The sequence below is a fragment of the Triturus cristatus genome, chromosome 3_2 (assembly GCF_964204655.1).
Source record: "Triturus cristatus chromosome 3_2, aTriCri1.1, whole genome shotgun sequence".
NCBI lineage: Eukaryota > Metazoa > Chordata > Amphibia > Caudata > Salamandridae > Triturus > Triturus cristatus.
In genome coordinates, this window is record NC_140584.1 from 552,181,974 (window position 1) to 552,206,173 (window position 24,200).

At 42.4% G+C, this 24,200-nt stretch overlaps 1 protein-coding gene across 2 annotated transcripts in view; it reads left to right on the forward strand.

Annotated features, from left to right (window-relative positions):
* Positions 1 to 24,200, forward strand: part of DCDC1 (doublecortin domain containing 1) — a 1,503,674-nt gene that overhangs the window by 844,705 nt on the left and 634,769 nt on the right. For both annotated transcript variants that reach the window (XM_085648291.1, XM_085648292.1), the window contains one exon: positions 6,120 to 6,254. In XM_085648291.1, the coding sequence (XP_085504417.1) occupies positions 6,120 to 6,254 (135 nt within the window). The remainder of the gene's footprint in view (positions 1 to 6,119; positions 6,255 to 24,200) is intronic.

The window sequence follows — 24,200 nt, forward strand, 5'->3', positions numbered from 1 at the left end:
GCTGCTAGATCAAGTTTTCAAAGCCTTTGAGGTAACAGTGCGGGGTATATGTATAAGCAAACAGAATGGTGTACTGCAGGACATCCCCCGGGCACTCGCTTAGTTGGAAAAAACTATTCAGACACTGGAGAGGGAACATGAGCAAACACTAGATGCCACACTATTGGCTAAAATCTGAGAGGAAATGACTGAATACCAGGAGACAGCAGGAAGAGAGGTTAGGTTTCTATCATGTAGGCACACGATGCAAAGATATGGGGGGGCACTCGCTTGCAGCAAGAATGCTAAATATCCTCACCCCAATGCACAAAATGAAGATAGCTGATGCTCAGGGTAGAATGCACTGACACCCAGGCTATAGAAGGGGTATTAACAGACTACTGTATGCAGCATTACTCCATGCGACTACCAGCCCTAGATGGCGAAATTTCAGAGTACCTAGAGGATAATGCCTTGGCATGGATGTCCGATGAACACAGGGAATATTTCATGCAGCCCATAACTGAAGATGAGGTGAAGGAAGCGATAAGGACCTTGCCAAATGGCAAGGCCCCCAGTACAGATGGCCTGCTGGGTGTATTTTACTAGGAATATAGTGACCTATTAGTTCCACACCTTCTCATGATGTACACCGTGGCTTATGAACAAGGCACACTCCCTCCGACCTTATAAGATGCCCTATTAATAACACTCCTTAAACCAGACAAGAACATAAATCACTGTGACTCATATAGACCGCCTTCACTTATAAATACCGATGTTAAGATTTTAGCCAAAATATTAGCCACCAGAATACAACCTCTAATGCAACAATTAATCTTACCTGATCAATCAGGATTTATTGCCACATAATCGACAACTTACGAGCGTTATTTGTTCTATTCCACCAGTTAGATTGCAAATTGCCCGCTGCAGCAACACTGCTTGACGCCACCAAGGCATTTGATTCAGTGGAATGGAAATACTTGTTTGGGGTCCTTTGAAAAATGGGATTCCCGCAGAGTTATCTCCGATGGATCCAACTGCTGTACACTGGGCCAGTCGCTAGAATTTGTATAAATGGCAACACAGCAGGCACATTGAGCATTAACAGGGGATCTCGACAAGGCTGCCCCTGCTGTTCACACTGGCCCTTAAGTCTTTGGCGTGTAAAATATGTCAGCAACACATAAACGCGGCACTACGATTCTGGCTGCAGAGCATAAGTATTTCATTATATGCAGATGACATGGCTCTTTATGTCTGCAACCCGGAAGACAGTTTAACGCCTTCGATAAGGGAATACATCCAGTTCGAAAAATATTACGGACCGAGCATAAACTGGTCAAAATCAGTGGTCATCCCATTAACATCCTGCACTAAACAGTTTCTGCTAGATTTCCTACTGCTTTGGTAGTCAGACCCGGTTAAATATCTGGTGATCTGGGTACACCGGAACCCAGAACAGGTGGTCTGAGAGAATTACGGGAGAGCACTATCCAAGTTAGAAAGTCATGTGGCCCGATGGGTACACCTACGGTTATCCTTGGCGGATCGCATAACGATTCAAGAAATGATAATATTGCCAGGTTTCCTGTATTTATTTCTCACCATTCCTATTCCCCCAACGCAGAAATTCTTTCAAAAATTGTAATTGCAAATGAATACACTTACGTGGGTAGGGCGGCAATCAAGAGCTAGCTAGCGGGACTTAACACGCCCATATGTTCAAGGTGGCTTCAGTGCCCCGGACCTACAATTGTACTACCTCTATGCTCAAGCACACTATGCGCATAATTGGCTACACCCACATAACTACCTCCCACACATTACGATTGAAATCAATATAACACATCCAACCCCTCCCGCTGCCCTCGTTTCACAAACAAGAATCAGGGTAACCCGTTCAGAGATAAGTCCGGTCCAAAGTACCATAATGGCCTGGCAAGCACTGGGGCAGCGAGCTCATAAGCTCCCACTCTATGCCGCGGCCCTCCCATTATCACATCACCCGGATATATCTGTAACACAGGAACAGAGGGCACGGGCAACATTAGCCGAATTCGGATTATGTACCATGGAAGACCTGTTCCATGAAAACAATTCATTAACCCCCCAGACATCGCCCCCGGCACAATGAACACACCACTGACAATATTTACATGCCAATGGCTGCGTCTGGCATTTAAAAACTTATAACACAACATTCTCTCGGGAGCCTCCAACACTTTCTACTCGTAGACACTATTGACGGTGCCCACACATGCTCACCTTCGTCACCAAACTCCATGCTGCAGCACAGCTAGAACAGCACAGAAATACCAAAAAGGCACTTGAAAAATGGAATAGCATGCTAGACATACCATTATCCGTGGAGGATTGGGTCCTCTGTTGTATGCTAACAAAGATGCTTACACCAAACTGCAACTCGCGTATTATCCATTTTAAATCCTTGCAGCAAACATATTACACCCCAATGCAACTGCATAGTTATGGTCAACGAGAGGATGATAAGTGTATATGTTGCACAGCCATGCAAGCAGACTTCATACATGTTGCATGGGCATGCCCTCTGATATGAAAATATTGGGATGAGGTAACCAGAACACTGAGAACTCTACTTGCATAACCAATAGCAAATACCCCACAGCTCCGTTAATTAGGACTGGTTAAAACCAAGCAACCGTCAAACTGCTGATTGCTTGCCATTGCCCTCTTATTAGCCAAACGGCGTATCACTATGAAATGGGGTAGTAGGAAAGCTCCGAATGTTAAAGACTGCATAACAGCCATGGTATTTTGCAAAGAACAGCTAACGACATATGCAGAGGCGCTACCAGCCGCCTCACGTCCAAAGGATATCTGGGGTCTGTTGAGGCAAAATTTGCAAGCACAGCCTGTGGCCTAACGGGGGAAGAGAGAGACAGGGCCAATTGCATGTTGAACATCATAATGGGTAAGAATCTAAGTTGAGGGCAGGATTTCTACAGGAAGCAAAGGTTTCAAATGCCCAAGATGTATTATAATGTATTGTGAATTTAGTAACGATTTACAGTTTTATATATATTTGAAGTATGTCAATAATGCATAAAATCACTAAAGTAAAAATATTTAAAAAAACAATTATTCATAAGAAGACATGCGAAAGATAAAGCAGGGCGTCCATGAAGTGGGCGCCGTGCTGGGCCAGATAAAAATGATTGCCTGTGACCTTCACTTTACAGTAACATCACAGTAACATAAGTACAGAGCAGGGAGAGGAGAGCGAGCCTCTTCGAAACTGTAGTGCAGCATCCATGAAGCGGGCACTGCGCTGAGCCAAGATAAAGAATATATACCTTTACATCGTGGATTTTACACCGCGACACATTCACAACACTGTTACAACGCAGTGCCATTACAACGCAAGTCATTACAACGACTTGTGCTAGATGACACGCTGGACTTAGGAATAGTATGATTTACTATTCCAACTCTAGTGTGTGCAACACTAGGAAAGGTGTTGGAATAGTAAATCATACTATTCCTTAGTCTAGAGCACCATCTAGCGCAAGTCGTTGTATCGACTTGCGTTGTAATGGCACTGCGTTGTAACAACGCGGTCATTGTAACAACCGCGTTGTGAATGTATCGCAATGTAAAATCTGCGATGTAAAGGTTGTTTCCCAAGATAAAGCGTGGCATCCATGAAGTGGCTGCTACGCTGAGCCAGGGAACTGCTGTTCAAATTGAAAAAAAAAATCCCCGAACAGAACATTAAATAGAAAAATGCAGAAATCGACAAGCCCTGGGCAATATCCCAGGGAAGTGAACATATTGGCAAAAGGCGTGACCAGGAAGCCAAATTACCCACTAGCAAGCAAGCAGTTTTACAAGACAACTGACTAGACAAATCCAAAGCACTGGGAGGAGTCAAAGCCCACAAAGTACATACAGCAGATCATCCTGACGGCAGCTAAAAGAGATTTGATTCACATTGGGATCCTTCACTTTATTCCCAAAACAAAGTTTGTGGTTAGAACATGTCCACTCTCTTAGTTCCACGGACTACGTTGTAAACGAACATAAATACTAAATTTGTCCCATATCATTAGCAAGGCCTAGAAAATGAAAGAGTTTCTAGTGTTAGCATGATTCTAATATCAAGTTTTAATATAGCTGAAGACTGTCCAATCCTTTACATAAAGGAGGCTTGTTTCCTGACATTACATTGTCTGAATCTAAGGTGACAATCAACTGGCATTCAGGATATTTGGGGCCAGGTTTACTAAACTAAAGTTGCTGTGCAGGATTGTGTGAAAGGGAGAAAACAGAACAGCACCATATCTGCTAAGATGTGGCGCTGTTCTCCTCCTCCCATGTGCCAGTGCACTTTTGGCAGCAATGTGCCAATGTAGGCATTGTGCAAGGGTCTCTGTTTTCTCTAAGTCATAGGTTTTGTCCTGCAAGGGACCTTTCCAGTACAAAATCTGTGCTTTAATACTTTTCGCAGTTTGTAAGTGTGCTATATAATGCAGCACACATGAAAAGTTGGAAAAATGAGGTGAAACCAAAATATTTTATGAGTCAGAGGAGCAGGATTACTGCATGTAATACTCTGCCCTATTATGAGTGAGCATTTCTTTCCACACCCAGATGTGGGAGAACCAGACCTGAATTTGCCATGCAGCAATTCCATGCGGTACAAGAGCATGAGGCTTGGGCTGTAACATCACCCAAGCCTTTTTCCCCTGTTTTTCTTTAACAGCTGGAGTATACAATTTACCCCAGCTACAAAAGACCTTTTTCCTTTTCTCCTGTCTTTCCCTTTACCCTGTCCCCCACCCGAACCCCACCTTGTGGCCCTGCAGACAATTACCAAGGGAAAAAGTATGCGTTGAACTCCACAGAAGTGGGAATTCTGTGTGGTTTTATGCTCAGCAATTTGGTCCCGCATGTTAATTCCCCATTCTATGGAGTTTAACTTGTAATTATATGGTATTGGGGTAGATTTACCATACAGTAATGGAACATTTGCATGGGAATTTACTGCACCCCCAGTAATATGCAACTCGTAATGAGGGCCCAGATGTGTAAACAAAAAGACAAACTACGCACAAACTAAAGGAAGAATTGGAGGGCTAAAAGGAAGGTTCAGTTTAAATAACTAGTAAAAACATCAAATTAAAATAAAATTCAACAAAAAATAAAAAAAATGTATTATACAAATTCAACCTAACTAACTTGGAACGTTCACATTGGTTTATTTTTCAAGTGTTCCTTGCCCATCTTATCTCTTCCGACATTATAGATTATTATTATATATATCACAAACACGTTACCAATGACCTCTTAACGTTTTCTTAAGGCCACTGAGATTTCTTGTTTCAGGATGGTAGTTGGGTTTCAGTCTTGACCAAATATGGCGTTTCTATTTCAAAACCAGAATCGATCATTCATGAGTTTGGTGCATGTAGCTCAGCTCTGTCTGGTTGGAAAACTCCAAATGGGGTTTAAGTTCTCATTATGTCACTTACTTTCTGTCTGAATAAATGTATAGAACACACTGTACATAGATTAGTCATGCCGATAGCCTCCACAGTATTCTAGGCATTTTAAAACTAGTGAATATACCATAGGACCATCATATTGAGGCTTACTCTCCTAAGGACATTCATTCATAATGGTGTTTTTGTAGCTGAAGGGGGTTCTTCTGGGTCCTATATTGGTCCTGCTCCCTCTGGTTAGGATGCATACCTGTTGAACTTCTACTAGCACTATTAAAGCTCTCACCGAGATAAGCGACCAAATGAATATTAAATGCAAAATCATATTTAGAGGTGTTCATGTTAAAGGATTATTAAAACACGTTAGAAGCACCCAGGAGCATATACACTCTCGGGGACCGTGGAAAACCTGACTTTTTCCTAGATAAATGCACCACCTGCATCCCGACAACACAGAACGGTAAATAAGGCTTGTTTTTTGCAGACAGAAGGTGCTTTTTCTTTAGTACGTTATCAATCATATAAATAATTTAGCACATTAAAGTAACGTTAAGGTTTAATTTGCTCATACCGTTTTAACCATAACATGTTTGTGTTTTTTGTTATGACTGCTAATATTGCCGATTGTAAGTCTGCCTTTGACCTTTCTTCCAGGCCTATCCTGAATTTGTTATGACTTTCCTCGAGGGGCAAAATGTGAGAGGAGGGGTGACCGAGGGAGAACACCAGATGCACCATGGGGCCTGGCCTGATGCTCGTCAGGAGACGGACAGCAGCTCATCAGCAGAGGTCAGAGTCCTCTTGGAACCTACAGGCAGTTTGATATAGATTCATAAATAGAACCATCTGACAAGAGTGCAGGTGCTCTGTACACTGTAGTCAAAAAAGTATTTATCAGTCTATAATTATATAATCAAATATGTATCAGTTTAATTTCAAACTTGCTTTAATGTATTTATAGTTGCATAAATGTATTAAAATGAACAGATACAAACACACACATGTGCATGTACATGCCAGTGTGCATATATACTAAAACATATACATTCCCTTCTTCTTCTGGTTCCTGGTTGCACTTGCTCTGGGAGTTATGGTTTAGATCGCTATTGTGCGAGTTATGAATTGAGACCGAACCATAACTGCAATTTTCAGATTTTTTCAGTTTTAATTTGTACCCTTAACTTCACTTTATCTGTGTATTTTTCAATTAATTTCAGTTTTTTAAACATGTGTGACAACCAAAGTTTACTACAATTTCACTTTAACCTTTGCTTTCGTCAGTGAATTATTCATGACTTTGATCATATGCCACATCCAACAGGTTTCCAATCTGCTGTGGGTGATCGACACAACCCTGCGCACATGGGGTGGTGGCCTGATACTGGCAGGCAACCCCAGGTGGAAATGGCCTTTGGCCTTGCACACCGGGGGTGCTGCACACACCCTAGCTTTTGGCCAGGCTGTGTGCCCAACCCACTACAATCCAGACAGACAACACCCGGGGCCTCATTTATGAAAAGTGATGCATGGCTGCGTGAAAACAGTGATGCGTCACTTTTCATTGCATTCATTTACAATATGACGCATCATGTTGCAAGGAGTTACAGATACAACAGTATTTCTGATGTATCTGTAGGCGCAAAAATGACGCATTGCTGGAGGGTGTCACAAAAGTGACACAACTTCAGCAATGGGTCATTTAACATGGGCAAGTCCCATTTCAATGTGCCTGTGCCAGTCTTACGCCTGCTGTGAGGCAGGCGTAAGATATTGACGCATTTACGTCACTTCTATGAGGCTTACGTTGCGTCAGAACGCCCATCCTGCATACATTATACCTGGCGCAGGTATAATGTGGCGCAGGGATTTACAAAGTGACGCATCTACCTAGATGCGTCACTTTGTAAATATGACATAACATGCTGCACTTTTTACGCCGCTGGTGCGTCACAAAAAGTGATGTACCGGCGGCGCAAAAGTGACGCAAGGGCTCATAAATAAGCCCCCCACTGTGCGGGCCTTTGGTCCTGAGCAGAAGGGGTTAGCTTTGAGGTACGGCCTTTGGCTAGATCCTCTGCCCAACCCACAATGGGAGGACGCCCCTCGCTGCTCACGTCTGAAGGTGTGAACAGCAGGTTTTCATCATCTGATCTTCTTCTATGCCCCGTGACCAACAGGCAGGCAGAGAACCTTTGCTGCAGCTCTTGGAAGTTGTATGATATTGGTAAGGGCTTGTTCGCATTAAATCATAAATCTCAGCATACGTAAGATTAAGCCTACTAATGCTGATATTTACAACCTCAACACTGTTCAGAAAGACATACTCCCTACAATGGTTCTGGGATTATTTTAACAGCAGATTGTAAACAATGTAAAAATGGCTCAGTTGAAGAGCTTGTTTGCTTGTAAAAAAATGAAAGAATCTGTGTATTACTCATTTCCTTTACATTTTCAAAGGAAAGAAAAAAGAATATGTTCTTAATTTTCAATTGTTTAAAGCTAAAGCAGGATGTGACAAAACAAGAGGAATATATATATATATATATATATATTCACTGAAAAAACCATAGGTTTCACACATGTTATAGTTAGCGGAAATTTTACTGATAAAAAACCAGTGAAATTCCCCCGTTATAGTTAGTGTAGGCAACTATAACTCACGCGACCGCAATCCTCTGCTGATGCTAATACTGTATTTAGACACTTATTTGCCCATGTCTTCTTCCATACATTTTTAGCTATACATATATTTCAAATATTTTTTTTTCATAAAGACACATATGTCATCAGCAGAAGATTGCGGTCGCGTGAGTTATAGTTGCCTACACTAACTATAACGGGGGAATTTCACTGGTTTTTTTATCAGTAAAATTTCCGCTAACTATAACATGTGTGAAACCTATGGTTTTTTCAGTGAATTTGCAAGGTTTTTTAAATGCTAATTCCTAACTATAACGTGTGTGAAACCTATGGTTTTTTCAGTGAATTTGTACGGTTTTTTAAATGCTAAGTTACTTTACGCCATTCGTGGCGTGCGCGCCCACTCGTTCCGTGCGCGCACGGTGCGCTTCGCCCCCGCTTGACGAATCCCCCCGAGACTTTCAGGGTAGGAGCGGAGCGTAGCGCCCCACCTATTTTGAGAAATTCGCGAGGATTCGTCGGCCGGCGCCAAAGTTATTCAAAATAGAATGTTGCGGATTTCCTATGGAAAAGGGGTCCTAACTATAACTACCTACTGGCGACCGCCAGTAGGTAATATTCACTGAAAAAACCATAGGTTTTACACACGTTATAGTTACGAATTAGCATTTAAAAAACCTTGCAAATTCACTTAAAAAACCATAGGTTTCACACATGTTATAGTTAGCTGGACATTTCACTCGTAAAAAACCAATGAAATTCCCCCGTTATATTTAGTGCAGGCAACTATAACTCACGCGACCGCAATCCTCTGCTGATGACGTCAGATATTACATCACTGTATTTAGACACTTATTTACCCATGTTTTCTTCCATTAATCGTTAGCTATACATATATTACAAATATTTATTTTTCATAAAGACACATATGTCATCAGTGATGTAATATCTGACGTCCTCAGCAGAGGATTGCGGTCGCGTGAGTTATAGTTGCCTGCACTAACTCTAACGGGGGAATTTCATTGGTTTTTTACGAGTGAAATGTCCAGCTAACTATAACATGTGTGAAACCTATGGTTTTTTAAGTGAATTTGCAAGGTTTTTTAAATGCTAATTCGTAACTATAACGTGTGTGAAACCTTTGGTTTTTTCAGTGAATTTGTACGTTTTTTTAAATGCTAAGTTATGTATTTATTAATTTTTTTATTTTTCAGGTTTTTCACCGTGCTCGCACCGTGCGTGCACGGTGTGCTTCGCACACCGTGTGCTCGCTGTGGACACTCGATGCGCTTCGCGCACCGAGCGCCCACGGTTCGCAGTGCGTGCCGTGCGTGCATGGTGCGGGCCACTCGCGATTTAAAAAAAAATAAAAAATTGTTTTTTTCTCCCTTGGGGGTCCTTCTGTGACCCCCTGACCAAGGCTAGGGGGTCAGGAACTGTCCACTCTGCCTCCTTTTCACGGTCTCCACCTTTTATTTTCTCCCCCTCAGACTGCGAGAGACAAAATTCCGGCCGACACTTCCTGGTTTCGACCGATGCGAATGTTTACCGACATCTAACAACCAATCAGAATTGTGCTCGTTCTCGGCAGGGTGCGCGCACAGTGCGCGCACGGTGCGCGCGTATAGATATTGATATGCTTTTAAATGCTATTTTCTCAGGAAATACTGAACAGATTTACACCAGACCTGCAAAAGGCACTTCCTTTACCTTATGGCTACCTCTCTGCCAAATTTCACGTAATTCTGTTCAGTCGTTCGGGCTGTAGCTGCGACTAAAGGTCCTATGGAAAAATGCATGGGGAAAATGCGTTTTGGGACCCCCCCTTTTTCTCGGCCCCCACTTGACGGATCACCTCGAGACTTTCAGGGTAGGAGCTGAACGGAGCGCCCCATTAGTTTTGAAAATTTCACGAGGATTCGTCAACCGGCACCAAAGTTATTCAAAATAGAATTTTGAGATTTCCTATGGAAACTAGGTTGTAACTATATAACTATCTACTGGTGACCGCCAGTAGATAATATATATATATATACACATATATATATATATTTTTTTTTGTATTCCCTTTTCTTTCCAAGACATTTGTTTTTCCTTTAAATGACTTTCTCTCTGCAAATCTCTTCCTGAAAATGAAACCATTTAGTGCAAACTTGCATCACACATCACTTACTCCTGATTCAGTATGGTGCATGTTTTGAAGTACAGATAAGTGTGAAGAACGTCTGAAAGATGTTTATACTATGGATAAAGATGTGACTTTGTGGGTGTTCATATTGTGTCTAAGTACCACATTCCTTACAATCTGTAGGAACACATTAGGACTGTGGAATTTCTGCTTATATTGCATAAATTCTTCGGTTGTAACTGACTGACATCCGACCTGTATAAATATATCTGATTCTTTAATACTGGCGAACCGTAGGCAGACCACTATTTATCAGTGAGGTACTAATTAACAGTAGGCTTAGTGGTTTCATGTGCCTTCCACTCAGGCCCAACAATACCGTGCGCAGAGCAAAAGATCAGTTACCCTGAAAAGATTCGGCCAATGTCACATTATATAGCATTAAATCTATGTGTAAAGTCATAGAACATAGTCCTTTGTGAGTCTGCAGTTCTGTTGTTTTCTGCTAAATTCAACAATTTATTTTTTAAATACAGCAATAATAAAGCAGTAAACAAGCAAGGTACATAACGCGAAATTAATCGACCCAATTCACGATGGTATTTTTGGCTGTAAAGTTATATTTATGACCAAAAATCCCTGCATTTATGCCTTCCAGGAATCCACAAATGGATTCCTTACAGGCGTAAACTGATGTGGATTTCTCCCACACATGAGGTCAAATCCAGTGTAGGAAATACTGCACAATCGGCAAAAGCAGGTGTTACAAACTACTGTGGGGACGACCACTAGAGCCATCACTTACCTGCGAGTGACGCTACAGACAGGGCACCATCGCCGCCACCGCCAAGAGTCTTCAGGGCACGACACCGAGCTCCTTCTTCCGCGTCGCCGCCCCGGGACTACAACTCCCGGCAGCCTCAGCGGCGGCGCGACCAATTTGACGCGGTACAAGCGCCAGGAGGCGCCATAAAGCACAGGCAGACCGGCGGAGCGGGGGGACGACCACTAGAGCCATCACTTACCTGCGAGTGACGCTACAGACAGGGCACCATCGCCGCCACCGCCAAGAGTCTTCAGGGCACGACACCGAGCTCCTTCTTCCGCGTCGCCGCCCCGGGACTACAACTCCCGGCAGCCTCAGCGGCGGCGCGACCAATTTGACGCGGTACAAGCGCCAGGAGGCGCCATAAAGCACAGGCAGACCCGCTTCGCGGGACGCGCGCGGGACGACGCCGGGCTAAGCCCGGGCAAAGGGCGGGCCCTCTGTGGCCCTCCGTGGACCGCCGAGACCGGCCCCGGCGCAGCACCCTGCCCAGACGCAGAAACTTAGGAAGACATCTTACTGTGAGTTGCATCTACATTATTACCGTGGCAATTTGAGCATCTGATATAGTTATAACTATGACCACAAGCGTGCCGAGCCCACTTTCTGTCACGGCTGATAGACTGGGATCCGTAATGAACGGTACCTTGGATAACTATTTAATCAAGTCTCCATTCATAGGAACAACCGAGTCCTCCTTAGCTGAACGACGACTCGAGCGCAGACGCTCTATCGAAATTATTAAAACCAGGGCATTGTCTGAGCTCAGTTCCACAGCTACCCCTGTAAATGATTGCATTCCTGTACCAGCCCTTGCTGATGATACCTTAAGCACAGAAGGTATACCACTCTTGTTGAGAGAATGTGTAGCACCCGGTACTCCCTCTATTGGAACAGTTATTATTGATTCGTCACTTGACTTATCCAGTTCTCCAGGAACCTCAAAAATTGTGCCACCTACCTCCCACAAGTCTAAAAAACCGAGGAAAGCTGTACAAGCAGTAAGGCAACTCCCACCACCTGCTAAAAGGAGATGTAAAGGGGTGGAACTTGTAAAACAAAGGATGAGCCATTCAGCTTTTGGGAAGAAGGTGACCCCTTTCAGTTCTAAAGCTATACCCACTGTAACTACTAAGGGCGTGCCCGGACCAGACACTGTTCTTACACCAGTGCCGATCTCGGCACACACGGAGGTGGCACACAGCACTGAACATTGTCCTAAAGATAATGGGTCCAATATCAAAATTACTAGTAACTTTGTGGACACTTTCGAACTGATATTGCGCTCTTATACCCTAGCAATTGTAGAAAGGTTGGAAAAAATCGAGAATCGATTAGGGAAAATTGAAGCAGACCTTGATAGGAAGTCTTGCCCTATTCAATTAAAGGCTCAATCAGAACCTGATCAGGCCCAAGCTCACTCTTCTGGGGTGAATACTGTTGTTAAAAACCGACCTCCACTAACTGACAAGGGGATAGTTGTAAATTTAGTTCCTACTAATTCATCATTAGGCGACCTGTCCCCTGGTAGTAATTTAACAGGAGTGCCAGTTCTGATCTCTAATCTTACTCCAAGTAATGGTATTACTAATCAGCCAAATCCTCCTGTGTGTAATGCACCAGTCAATACTACTTCCCAATCAACATACCCTGAAAATAATATTACTAACGACATGGGTAAATGTTCAGATGGGTTACTGAGACACGAGGAGGGTGGCAGGAGGCAGATTCAAGGGAATCAGCCCAGGGGACCCTTACCGGATCTTCCACCTGAGGCTGTTCCCTATGTTGTGATCCTAACGGGGGTACCTGAGCTTTTAGTAAATAAGAGAGAAGGTTTCTTCCAACTAAAGAATAAAATAGTACATTGGCTGGCACTACATAGGCCGATCACTAGTAACATTAACGGCGAAATAATTCATGTACGCCGGCTTCAATGGTTGGGGGGTAGACCTAAGGACATTAGGGGGGATGTGGTTGTGATAAACTTTAGAGACCAAAATGCAGTACGTCATGTCTTGAGCTGGCCAGGGGTCAACTCAGGTAGCTGCATTATTCCACGTCCCCTGACCTATTTCTATCCACGATCTGCTGTATTTCCCCATCAGACTAGGGGTTTCACATTACCTAGTATTAAACTCCCTGATACGTCGAATCTCAGGAATTTAGCCATAACGTTAGAAGACCCTGAGTGGAATATGGCACCAACTAGGCCAGGTTTCCCTGCACATAGGAGCTGGGATTACCCGGCACCTTTCACCCCACTGGAAGTTTCTAACCGGTTTAATATCCTTAGTGGTTTGGATACCTGCGATTGAAGTTTACAGCCACCCGGGGAGGAGCCAGTGGGCATGGCTGAGACTTTGGATAGGACTTCATCCACTGATTTAGCCATATCCAATAGTGGTTTCATCCTGGCTGGTGTTACTATTAATGTACCAACTAATTTTGCTCGTAGTATACAACTAACTACTCAAGGAGACTGTATTGACGAAACATTTAATCATGGCTTAATTAATTATGAGATTCATGCTGGGGCTACAGGCTCTTCCATGCCAAGCAATCAGAATGATGATGGTTGTAAAATGAGTTTAGTTTCTTGGAACATTGCAGGCTTGGCAGACAAGATATGTGACCCTGCCTGGCTTGCTTTTGTTAAAAAATATGCGATTATATGTCTCCAAGAAACATGGTTAGAAGAAAATACTGCCTTCATCGAAGGGTACCAAAGCTTCCTTAGGCCAGCATCCCCCTCTACTAGTGGCAGAGCAAAAGGGGGCTTGGCCATTTTTATAAACTTGGCCTTGTCCTGTGATATAACCATTCACCAACATGCAAATAGTAACCTTCAAGTGCTTATATTGAAGAGAGGCAAAAATGCTTTGACTTTAATCAATTTTTATAACGCCACATCTAGCCAAGGGGAGTGTAACATTCTATTATTGAAGGAAATGTTGAAAGAAGGAACAGACCTATTACCTTGTAAAATATTGATTGCAGGTGACTTTAACGCACATCCGTGCGGTAACCCAAGAGATACCCCAATGGGATCCCTTGGGTGTAACAACATGGATGGTTTTCACTTTGACCACACTAGACGCGGTTCCCTCCTTAATGATTTACTCAATGAATATAACTTGTTTGTAGCCATGTCTTTGGTGTCAGAATCCAAAGTTTTTGATGTTCCGACTTTTAAAGGGTCACGTTATGGGTCTTTTATTGACCATATATTATTATCTGCTGACCTTGCAAACCAGATCTCCTGCTTTACTATTCACATGAATATTTACAGTGATCATAACCCCATTTCTATCAATTTGAATGGTGGTATATTTGAATTACGTAAACAATGTAAAGACAGGGGAATTCTACAATGTATAAACGGTAAACGTCGTTTGAAATGGCATAGGGTAAATCAAGAAAACTTTTATAATGATATTAATAAGTTATGTGGTGAGGAATTAGCGACCTGTGCCTTAACTTCTATGTCTCCAAAGGAAACTTTAGTCACTTTTGAAGGTGTAGTGTTAATAGTAAGCTCTAAGTTACTGGTTCCAGCAAATGGGCAAGTTGATAGTCACCCTAAATGGTTTGATCATGCATGCTCTGTCGCAAATAGAAATTTAAGGATGGCGTTAAAAAACGAACCTAGAGATCTAGGCGAAATTAGGATCCTCCGCTATACCTATAAAAAAGCATTAGACAAGCGGAAAAAGGAAATTAAGGTTAGTACTTGGGAGTCCCTACTTGACCCAGCTGTCCTGGGAAATAGCAGCAAATTCTGGGAGATTGTCAACAAACCTTTGTTTGACAACCCAAATGATACTGCAATAGGCACAAATATCCCAGAGGCAGATTGGGTGTCTCATTTTAGTGCAATTTTTAAAAGTCATGATCAACTCTCAGATCATGAACTTTTAATTTTAGAGGAGAAGCCACCCTGTTTCTCAATTAACGAAGTAGAAAAGGCAATCCAAGGTTTAACTAGCAATAAGGCACCTGGTCCGGATGGCCTCCCTCCGGATCTTTTTAAATCTAGTATTCAGTTATGGGCTCCTATCCTTACAAATGTAATAAATGCAGCTGTAATATCTGGGTGCCCAAAATCCTGGGGACAATCAACTATTGTCCCCGTGTTTAAAAAGGGTGATCGTGGCAGCCCGACATGCTACAGACCAATATCCTTAATCAACTCTGTAGCAAAAGTGGTAGGGGGTGTACTTTTGAACAGACTTACAACATGGGCAAAAGAGAAAAATATTCTATCTTCAATACAATATGGTTTCAGACCAGGCCACTCAACAGTGACCCAGTGTCTGAACCTGTATTTAATTGTAAGTAAATACACTTTGGCCCGCCAGGGAACCATACACATGGCCTTTATGGACCTATCGTCCGCATTTGACTGTGTGGACAGAGGTAAATTATGGGACATTATGTTGAAAATGGGCATTGATCAGAACTTAGTTTATGTTCTGATCGATTTGCACTCAGACACAAGAGCCAACGTCCGTTACTCACAAGACCTGAAGGTGACAGGGGACATTAGAATTAATAGGGGCGTCCGTCAAGGATGTATTCTAGCACCATTTCTCTTCAATTTGTACATAAATGAGCTGGAGGACTGTCTGTTGAGAACAGGTGCAGATTACCCCTACGTAGGCAAAAAAGGTATCCCAGTCTTACTCTATGCGGATGATGCTGTCCTTATTTCAAGGACCGCAATTGGTCTCCAGAAACTTCTAAATTCTTTTTATGAATTTATGGAGTCCAGAGGCTTAAGTATCAATAATTCAAAGTCCTACACTATGAAAATGGGCCAGGGGTCAGGTAAACACAACTCTTTTCATACAAATGGGGAAAGAATTCCAAACTCCAAAACCTTCTCATACCTCGGGGTCCTTCTCGACGACCAACTAGAGTGGGGCCCAGCTATTGCTAAAAAAAAGGGCGAAGTAATACGTGTCAATGCAGCAATACTTGGCTTTGCTAGAAAAATGGGCAACAGTCCGGTGGCCGCTTTGCTCAAACTATATCAAGCCAAAAGTGTCGCCATCGCCTGCTATGGCAGTGAGATATGGGGTTACTGCCAGACACGAGCCCTGGAGGTTACAGAAAACAACTTCTTAAAGAAGGTATTGAGGCTGCCAAGGGGCACCGGAAATTTCTCGGTACACGAGGAATTAGGTGTACCATTCCTGAGTGACAGAATAGCAGCAAATCCCCTGTTATGTTGGCTGAACTCCTGGCTAAATGATGATATACCTCTCACTCATGCTATACTAGAAGAAGCTCTAATCTGGGACGGTAGGTTTAAGGTTCCATGGCTAAGGTATATTAACGACCGCCTCACTGAAATGGGGCGACCGGATTTGTTCTCATCCCCAAATTTTATAACTAAAGCTGATATAATTTTTGTGAAAAAGACATTCATGTCCACTAGGTATCTCGCCCGGGAGGAGGGCGAGTTGACGAAAGATAGTGTAAGGAAACACGCCCTACTTAAGACATGTTTTCAAATGGAACCATACCTATCCTGGCCTATGTCAGGGTATGAACGCTATCTCTTGATAAGGTTCCGTTTTGATTTATTTCATCTCCTGTTGGCAGTACCAAAAGGAGCCCATCGAGGCCAAGTGTTACCTGCTTGCGGTTGCGACGGGAAGTCTCCGCAAGATTTGGCACACTTTTTATTTGTTTGTCCTTATTACCTAGTACCTCGGAAATTGTATTTGAAGCCTTGCTTAAAGGATTTACAATTTACCCAAATTAAACCAGCACTTTATTACCTCCAACTCCTGAATTGTGATTATACTTTGTTTATATGCAGTTTTCTGAAACTTGCTATCACCTTCAGGAAGAGTATGGAAGGTTAATTATGCTGCTACTATCGCTGTATTTTTATCCCTTTTTAACTCTGTATAATTATTTATATTTTTAACTTGTTGTATCATATGTGTTATCCTGGTTTTAGAATACTCTTGGATATTATCTTGCGTTTTATTGATGAAATGGATGGTTTCTCTTTATATGAAAGGAATATGTTATGTCTGTATGTTTTAAAATGTACTTTTATGGATGTATTGTATTACATTCGAATAAAGATATAAACAAACATACTGTTGTGCTTGTAAGTTTACACCCTGTCCTATGGGTCTGTAGGCCCTACCTTAGGGATGAGTTACATGCATTAAAAAGGAGGGTTTAAGCTTGGTACAATGTTTATTTTGTCAGGTCAAATAGGCAGATAGGGCTACTTTACTGGGTGGCACTATGAGTGCTGGTGCCCACTAGAGCATCATTTACAGGCCCTGGGTACATGAAGTACCATATACAAGGGACTTAAATTAAGAGCGGTAATTAGGAAGATGTCAATTTGTCCCTGTTTAAAGGGAGTGCACACGCACTTTACCACTAGTTAGCAGGAGTAAAGTGATCAAAGTCCTATTGCCTGCAAAAGCTGGTGGAGCAATAGAAGTTAAAAAATCTAGGGAAATATGGAACAAAAAATGGTCAGTTCCAACAACGAGTTTGTACCACAGGAAGATACATCTACAGAAACCTGCCAAACCACTGAAGTAACTGCAGCAGCAGCATCTTCTGATGAGGTAATTGTAGTTGAAGACTTGGAAGAGAAAGAAGGAGTGAAAGAGTCTTGGACTTCGGAGTATTTTACTCATCCTCCCCATCTTAAGAAACAGAATGCAAAACAAAAGGAATGTAAGGTACACAATGGAGAGCTTTGGTGGGGAAAAGCCAGGACATATTAATTTGGCACAACAACCATGTACCACAATTTCAGATTAAGCCATGCCATCCACCATAGATGGGGGAGAGTTGGAAAGTTACAAAAAGGCTTTCGGTAGTCAAGGACTACCGAAAGTCTTGAAGAGGAGGACAAAGCTGAAATTGACCTGATGTAAAGGATGGCATTCTATTGCATTGAGAGCCAAGCACATATTTGGTTTCAGTAACAAAACACCCATATTCAACAAAGTCTGCTAGAGTACCAAAACAAGAATTTTCATTCTTTATTATTGTTCACATCTTTCGTTTTTTTTCACTCATTTGTGGTGCAGGTTGAATAGGCCATTTCTACTTTTGATTCAGCCAAACCATTAAAATACCTAAAAAAGTCAAAAGCTAAAAACATGAAACTCACCAAAATCTATTTAGAGCAACCTTTACATGTGATAAAATGAAGCAATTTTAATCAACATCATGCAGCATGATCCTTTTTAGCACTGGCATGCAATTAAAGTCAGTGTGTAATATGTATTATGTGGGACCTCTAGCAGCATTCCAGGCACGGTACATTTAACTGGTTTTGCAGACTCCTCACTTAAATCACATCATCCTCTAGACAAAGTAAATGCACTCATCTTAGTGAAGGTCTGGTTTCTTGGATAGTTTGGTGTATTTCCATTCAGAATTTTTTGCTGTAGCAGAAATCAAAGATCCCTTTAAGAGTTAACATTGAAACTCAACTTTTGTACATCCCAACTTTATTTTCAGCCTCTTGACAAAGCTGAATGAAATGCCTAAACATGGTCACGTATACTATTTGATTGAAACATTTCATATAGAAATGTATTATTGTGTCATAGTTGAAAGAAAACAAAAAACATGCCTTTTTAATGAAAACTACATGTTGACTTTAACTAATGAATCAGTATTGCCAACTGTGAGAAATATATATGTATACACATATATGGCAAAATAATATGGCCAAATGCCTGTGTGGGTGATACTGATCGGCATCCAATTGTGCATCAAGGCAAGACGTGTTAATTGTGCATTAAGGACCGTAATCCAACTAATTCCATCGGGAATGTTGACACATCACCACTCACTCTTGGGGGCTGAAAAATATTTTAAAAAATTACTGTCCTCCTATTGGCCACTGATCAACCAATAAGAATACCAGTTGCTTTAAATGAACTTAACACTGTGCATCTTGGACAACGGTTTTCTCCCACAAAGAAAGACACCATGCCGAAACCCATCTGTGGTTAATAAAGCTATTTAAAATACTCTGTGAGTGCTCTGAACGTCTTTGAAGTTGTTGTGGAACAAGCAGGCCCTACCCCAGCTCATATGAATGCACCCGTCGTCAGTTTGGCGGTCTTTGGTGGCATTTTGAAAAACGTATGTGCATATATATATATGTGTGTGTGTGTGTGTATATATATGACCAGAAAAACACACAAGATGATGGACGGAATGTTGCACATTGGCAAAATATTCACCCCCAGTCACAGATATGGGTTTAATCCATCGTTATTTTGCTCACCACGCCACCCCAGTTCAGACATGGCCATATGCAAATCAGTCTTGACCCTGTGCCTCATGGGAACAGTTCAGCTCAAACTGCCAAGCCATGTCTTCCCTTGACCGGAATCAAGCATCCTAGGACCGGTTTCCGGGTTTCACCCCTCTTCAGCCAGGATAGCTTGACTCCAGTGGCGTAGTGAGCACGGGACCCACGTCTGGGCATACCCTTCCCACACAGGGCGAACAGCAAAACACACAAGATGATGGACGGAATGTTGCACATTGGCAAAACATTCACCCCCAGACACAGATCTGGGTTTAATCCATCGTTATTTTGCTCACCACGCCACCCCAGTTCAGACATGGCCATATGCAAATCAGTCTTGACCCTGTGCCTCATAAACAGTTCAGCCTGAACTGCCAAACCATGTCTTCCCTGGACCGGAATCAAGCATCCTAGGACCGGTTTCGGGGTTTCATCCCTCTTCAGCTAGGATAGCTTGACTCCAGTGGCGTAGTGAGCACGGGACCCATATATGACCAGTGTACACAAGCATTTCCTCAACTCTTGCAAATCGTTGACTAGTATTGCGAGACCAACAGAGAAGGGTGCATCCTGCACCGGGAGAAATAGTTGAATAAAAGCACACCATTTTCTGCATACTAAGGCAATTTGTACCAAACATCCTCATGTAGAACAGTTGTGTAGTTATCTTGAATCCCGGCGTTGATTCCACAACTCCCAGTCCGGGTTTAGATCCGGATACAGTACTAAGACTGCCCTCCTTGTAGTCTCTGAGACCGTCCGCGAACATGTGGATTCAGGCAGATCAGCCACGCTAGTGCTCCTCGACCAGTCTGCTGCATTCGATACGGTCTCTCACTCTATCCTGCAAGAGAGACTTCACAGCCTTGGGATCCAGGGCACCCCTCTGTCCTGGACTTGATCCTTCCTGAGTGGCCGCACTCAACAAGTCTCTCTCCAACCTTTTGTCTCCGAGGAGAAATCCTTGTATTGCGGGGTCCCCCAGGGCTCTGCTCTGAACCCCCTCTTCTTCAATGTCTATCTCTCTTCCCTGGCGGCACTGGTTGAATCCTGTGGGGTAAGAGTGATCTCCTATGCCGATGACACACAACTGGTGTTCTCGTTCGATGATCCCTCCGAGGAAGCGTTTGTCAATTTCAGACACTGTTTATGTAATATCTCCACTTGGATGTCGCAGAACACGCTGAAACTCAACTTGGACAAAACTGAGGTTCTATTTTTCAATCAAACAAGCCCCCCTCCTACATCGCTGTGGTGGCCATCAGAGCTGAATACCCCTCCCAAGCCGGTGAACTCGGCTAGGAACCTTGGGTTCCGGTTTGATAATGAACTATCGTATAAATCCCAGATCAGTCAGGTTTCCTCTGCCTGCTTTGGAAAGCTGCACATGCTCCGCAAAATCCTTCACTTTCTTCCCATGGCGTCCTGTCGTACCATCATCCATGCCCTGATCACCTCCCATCTCGACTATGCAAACAGTCTCTATGTGGGAGCTCCAGCTTATCTGATCAGATGTCTGCAGATCGTTCAAAATGCAGCTGCCAGGCTGATATGCAAAATCCCTTATTGCCTCTCAATTTCTCCCCACTTGAGGAAAGTCCATTGACTTCCTGTGACCAAACGCATCCAATTCAAGTCGCTCGTCCTGGCCTTTAGATCTCTTCAGTGTCACGGGACAGCCTATCTTAGAGCTCGACTCAAGCACTCCCAGTCCAGCCGGGTCCTCAGATCAAACAGTCTCCGCCTTCTGGATACTCCACGTTTCCGCCACTCTAGAATGGGTGGCAGAGCCTTTGCCATTATCACGGCCAAAACCTTGAGCAGCCTACCACTCTACTTGCGGCCGGCCGAGTCTGAGACGTTCTTCCGACGTTCACTAAAGACCTGGCTGTTTTCTAGCCCTTAGACCCTGTCTAGTACCTCATCTGCCGCCTGAAACCCCTGTTGGGAGTAGCTGTGCGCTTTATAAGCTTAAAAAAAATAAAAAATAAAAATCTTTTTCTTCGATATGGCAGAGAGAAGCAGGAACAGAACATTGTGTGTCAGCGAATTATTAAATGTTCACTGAAATTAATGAGAACATTGATTGTACATTCAGAAAGGAAGCCGGAGATTTTAACAACAAAAATCAAGGACTTAGTGGAAGAATAAGACAAATATCTCTCTAATGACGAGAAGAAGGAATTGATTGAATCTATGGAGAAATAATCAATAAACATGAGACCGATGTAGAAAAAAGAAAAGCCAGCAAATTTAACAGGGACTGGCTAGATTACGCCAATGTGCGGATTTATACTTCCGCTAGAAAGTTTGATGTATACAGAAATAAAGCTCTAATGGATAAATGTGCGGGATATGAGACCACAGGCATTGTGGACAGTCCGACATAAGCTCAGCTGATTACGAACCAGGTTCATTCAATTTGGATTTTTGCGGGGAGATGCGATTAGTCCAAATGATAACACGACAAAGAGGAAGAGGAACTATATGAGGGAGAGGACAAATCAAACCACCATCAGAAGAAGCAGAAAACACAGTAAAATCCAAAAAAGGAAGAGGAAAGAACAAGTAAAACTACAGAAGATCTGAACAAAAAGGACTTAGTCATTAATATCTCAGACAAGACTTTGAGTCCAGATAAGATTGCTCTGCTTAACAAAGGCCTTATTTTTTGTCTGAATCACAACATTGAGATCCCTAATTTCCTATTGACCCATATAAGTTTTTTCAAAAGCTCAAACTAAAAAAACACTTCTAAAATAAACCTCCGACACGAATATCATCAATGAAGACAAGTATGGAAACATCACTGTTATGCCCAAGAGACATACCTGCATTAAGAGCCCTAATAGAATTGGAAAAATAGCAGTACCCTGATGATATTGAACAACAATGATCTCAGGAGTCTGATAAACAACTCTGCAACCGGTTGGGCATTGTCACTTGGAAAGGAGGTGAGAGCGGATCAAGAGCACAATCCACCTTTTGCCCACAACTTCCTCCGGGCAACAAAATTGACCTCTTCCAAGAAGTCATGGTAGAGGATCTGAATAGCACGATCCTTAATCACCCCCAATCAAGCGAAAGAAGATGAAGAATTGTAATCTAAAACCTGGAGAACACCGAGCACTATGAGAAGTATGAGATGATCCACAGATTATAATCAAAAACTCTGACAAAGGTGGAAAGATTGTACTGCAAAATTTGAGTGACTACATCAAAGAGACCAATAGACAACTGGGGAATGAGGATCATTATGAGAAATTAAAAACTAATCCAATGGAAATTTGGACTAAGGAATTTCATCCAAAGTTGTTGGGCTGAAAAGATCAAGGCCTAATTGATTATGAAGAATACACATATCTCAAAAATTATTTGCCTGTTGTTCCCACGATTTACTTTCTGCCGAAAGTTCATAAATCCATTCTAAAACTGCCAGGAAGACCAATCGTCAGCTCCAAGGGCTCTCCCCATGAAAATACATCACGTTTAATTGACATATTTTTAATGAACTATGTGACATCTTTGCCATCCTACCTAGGAGACACTGGAGTTTCTTAATAAGATCCCAAACATCAAATGGGAAGATGGTTTCATTATGGCAACAATTGACGTGACTTCTGACTACACATCATTCGTCCATAATGTGGGAATTGGTGCTGTTATTTTCTAAATACAAGTTCTGTAAGTTACCTTGATCACTCTGAGATGTTGTTGGACATGTTGACATATTGTCTCAATCACAACATATTTCTTTTTAAAGGTTACTTATTTCATCAAAAGCAGGGGACCGCAATGGCGACATCTTTTGTGCCCACTTACGCTAATCTGGTGATGTCTGCATGGGAAACTGAAATGCCAGTCAGTCGCAACATAAAAGTCTGGAGTAGATTCATAGATGATCTTTTTGTGATATGGGAGGGAAGCCGTACTGAGTTTGAAAACTTTATCCAAAACCTGAACACCAATACATATATTCACTCTTTTACATCCACTATCAGTGAGTCTAATGTCATCTTCTTGGACGTAGAAGTCTTCCTCGATAACCAAAAACTTTGTACTAAAATGTACAGGAAAATAACATGTTAATGTTAATGAGACTTGTTCAGCGCACGAATAACCGGGGGTGCTATTAACATCATGCTACAGCATTCTCTATGCCAACAGAGAGCATCCACAAAACCTTAAATGGAGCATACCCTATGAAGAAATACTAAGGGCCAAGAGGAACTGCTCTGAAACCGTAGACTTGGAATTACAGTTGGATGAGATGAGTGATTGTTTCCTGGAAAGAAGATATCCACTGAAAGTCATTGAGACTGCAAGAACTAAAGTGAAGTCCAAAATTAGAAATTACCTTCTCTAACAGTACGTCAGGATGGTCCAGAGCCAAAACAAAAAGATGCACCACAACTTGGCTGATCATCGATTTTATCAACCAAAACAAAGAACTGAGAGAAATTATACAAAGGAATTGGAAGATACTTTTGCTTGATGAAACCCTACAAACTTCTGTTCCCTCGCATCCCAGTATCACATACAGAAAAATAGCGTCTCTTGGAGATATTTTAACACATGGCCATCTGATGATCAAACAACCGACAGTCTCTACGTGGCTTAACTCTCCTGGTTTCCTGAGATGTCAAAAGTGTAATGCATGCATTAATGGGCAGATAACCAAACCATTTCAACTCCAAATGGCAAAATTGAACACATCAAGGATCATAATACCTGCAAGTCCAAATTTGTGGACTATCTATTACAGTGTCCCTGTAAAAAGTCATATGTTGGAAGCACGATTAACAAATTGAAATTGCGAAT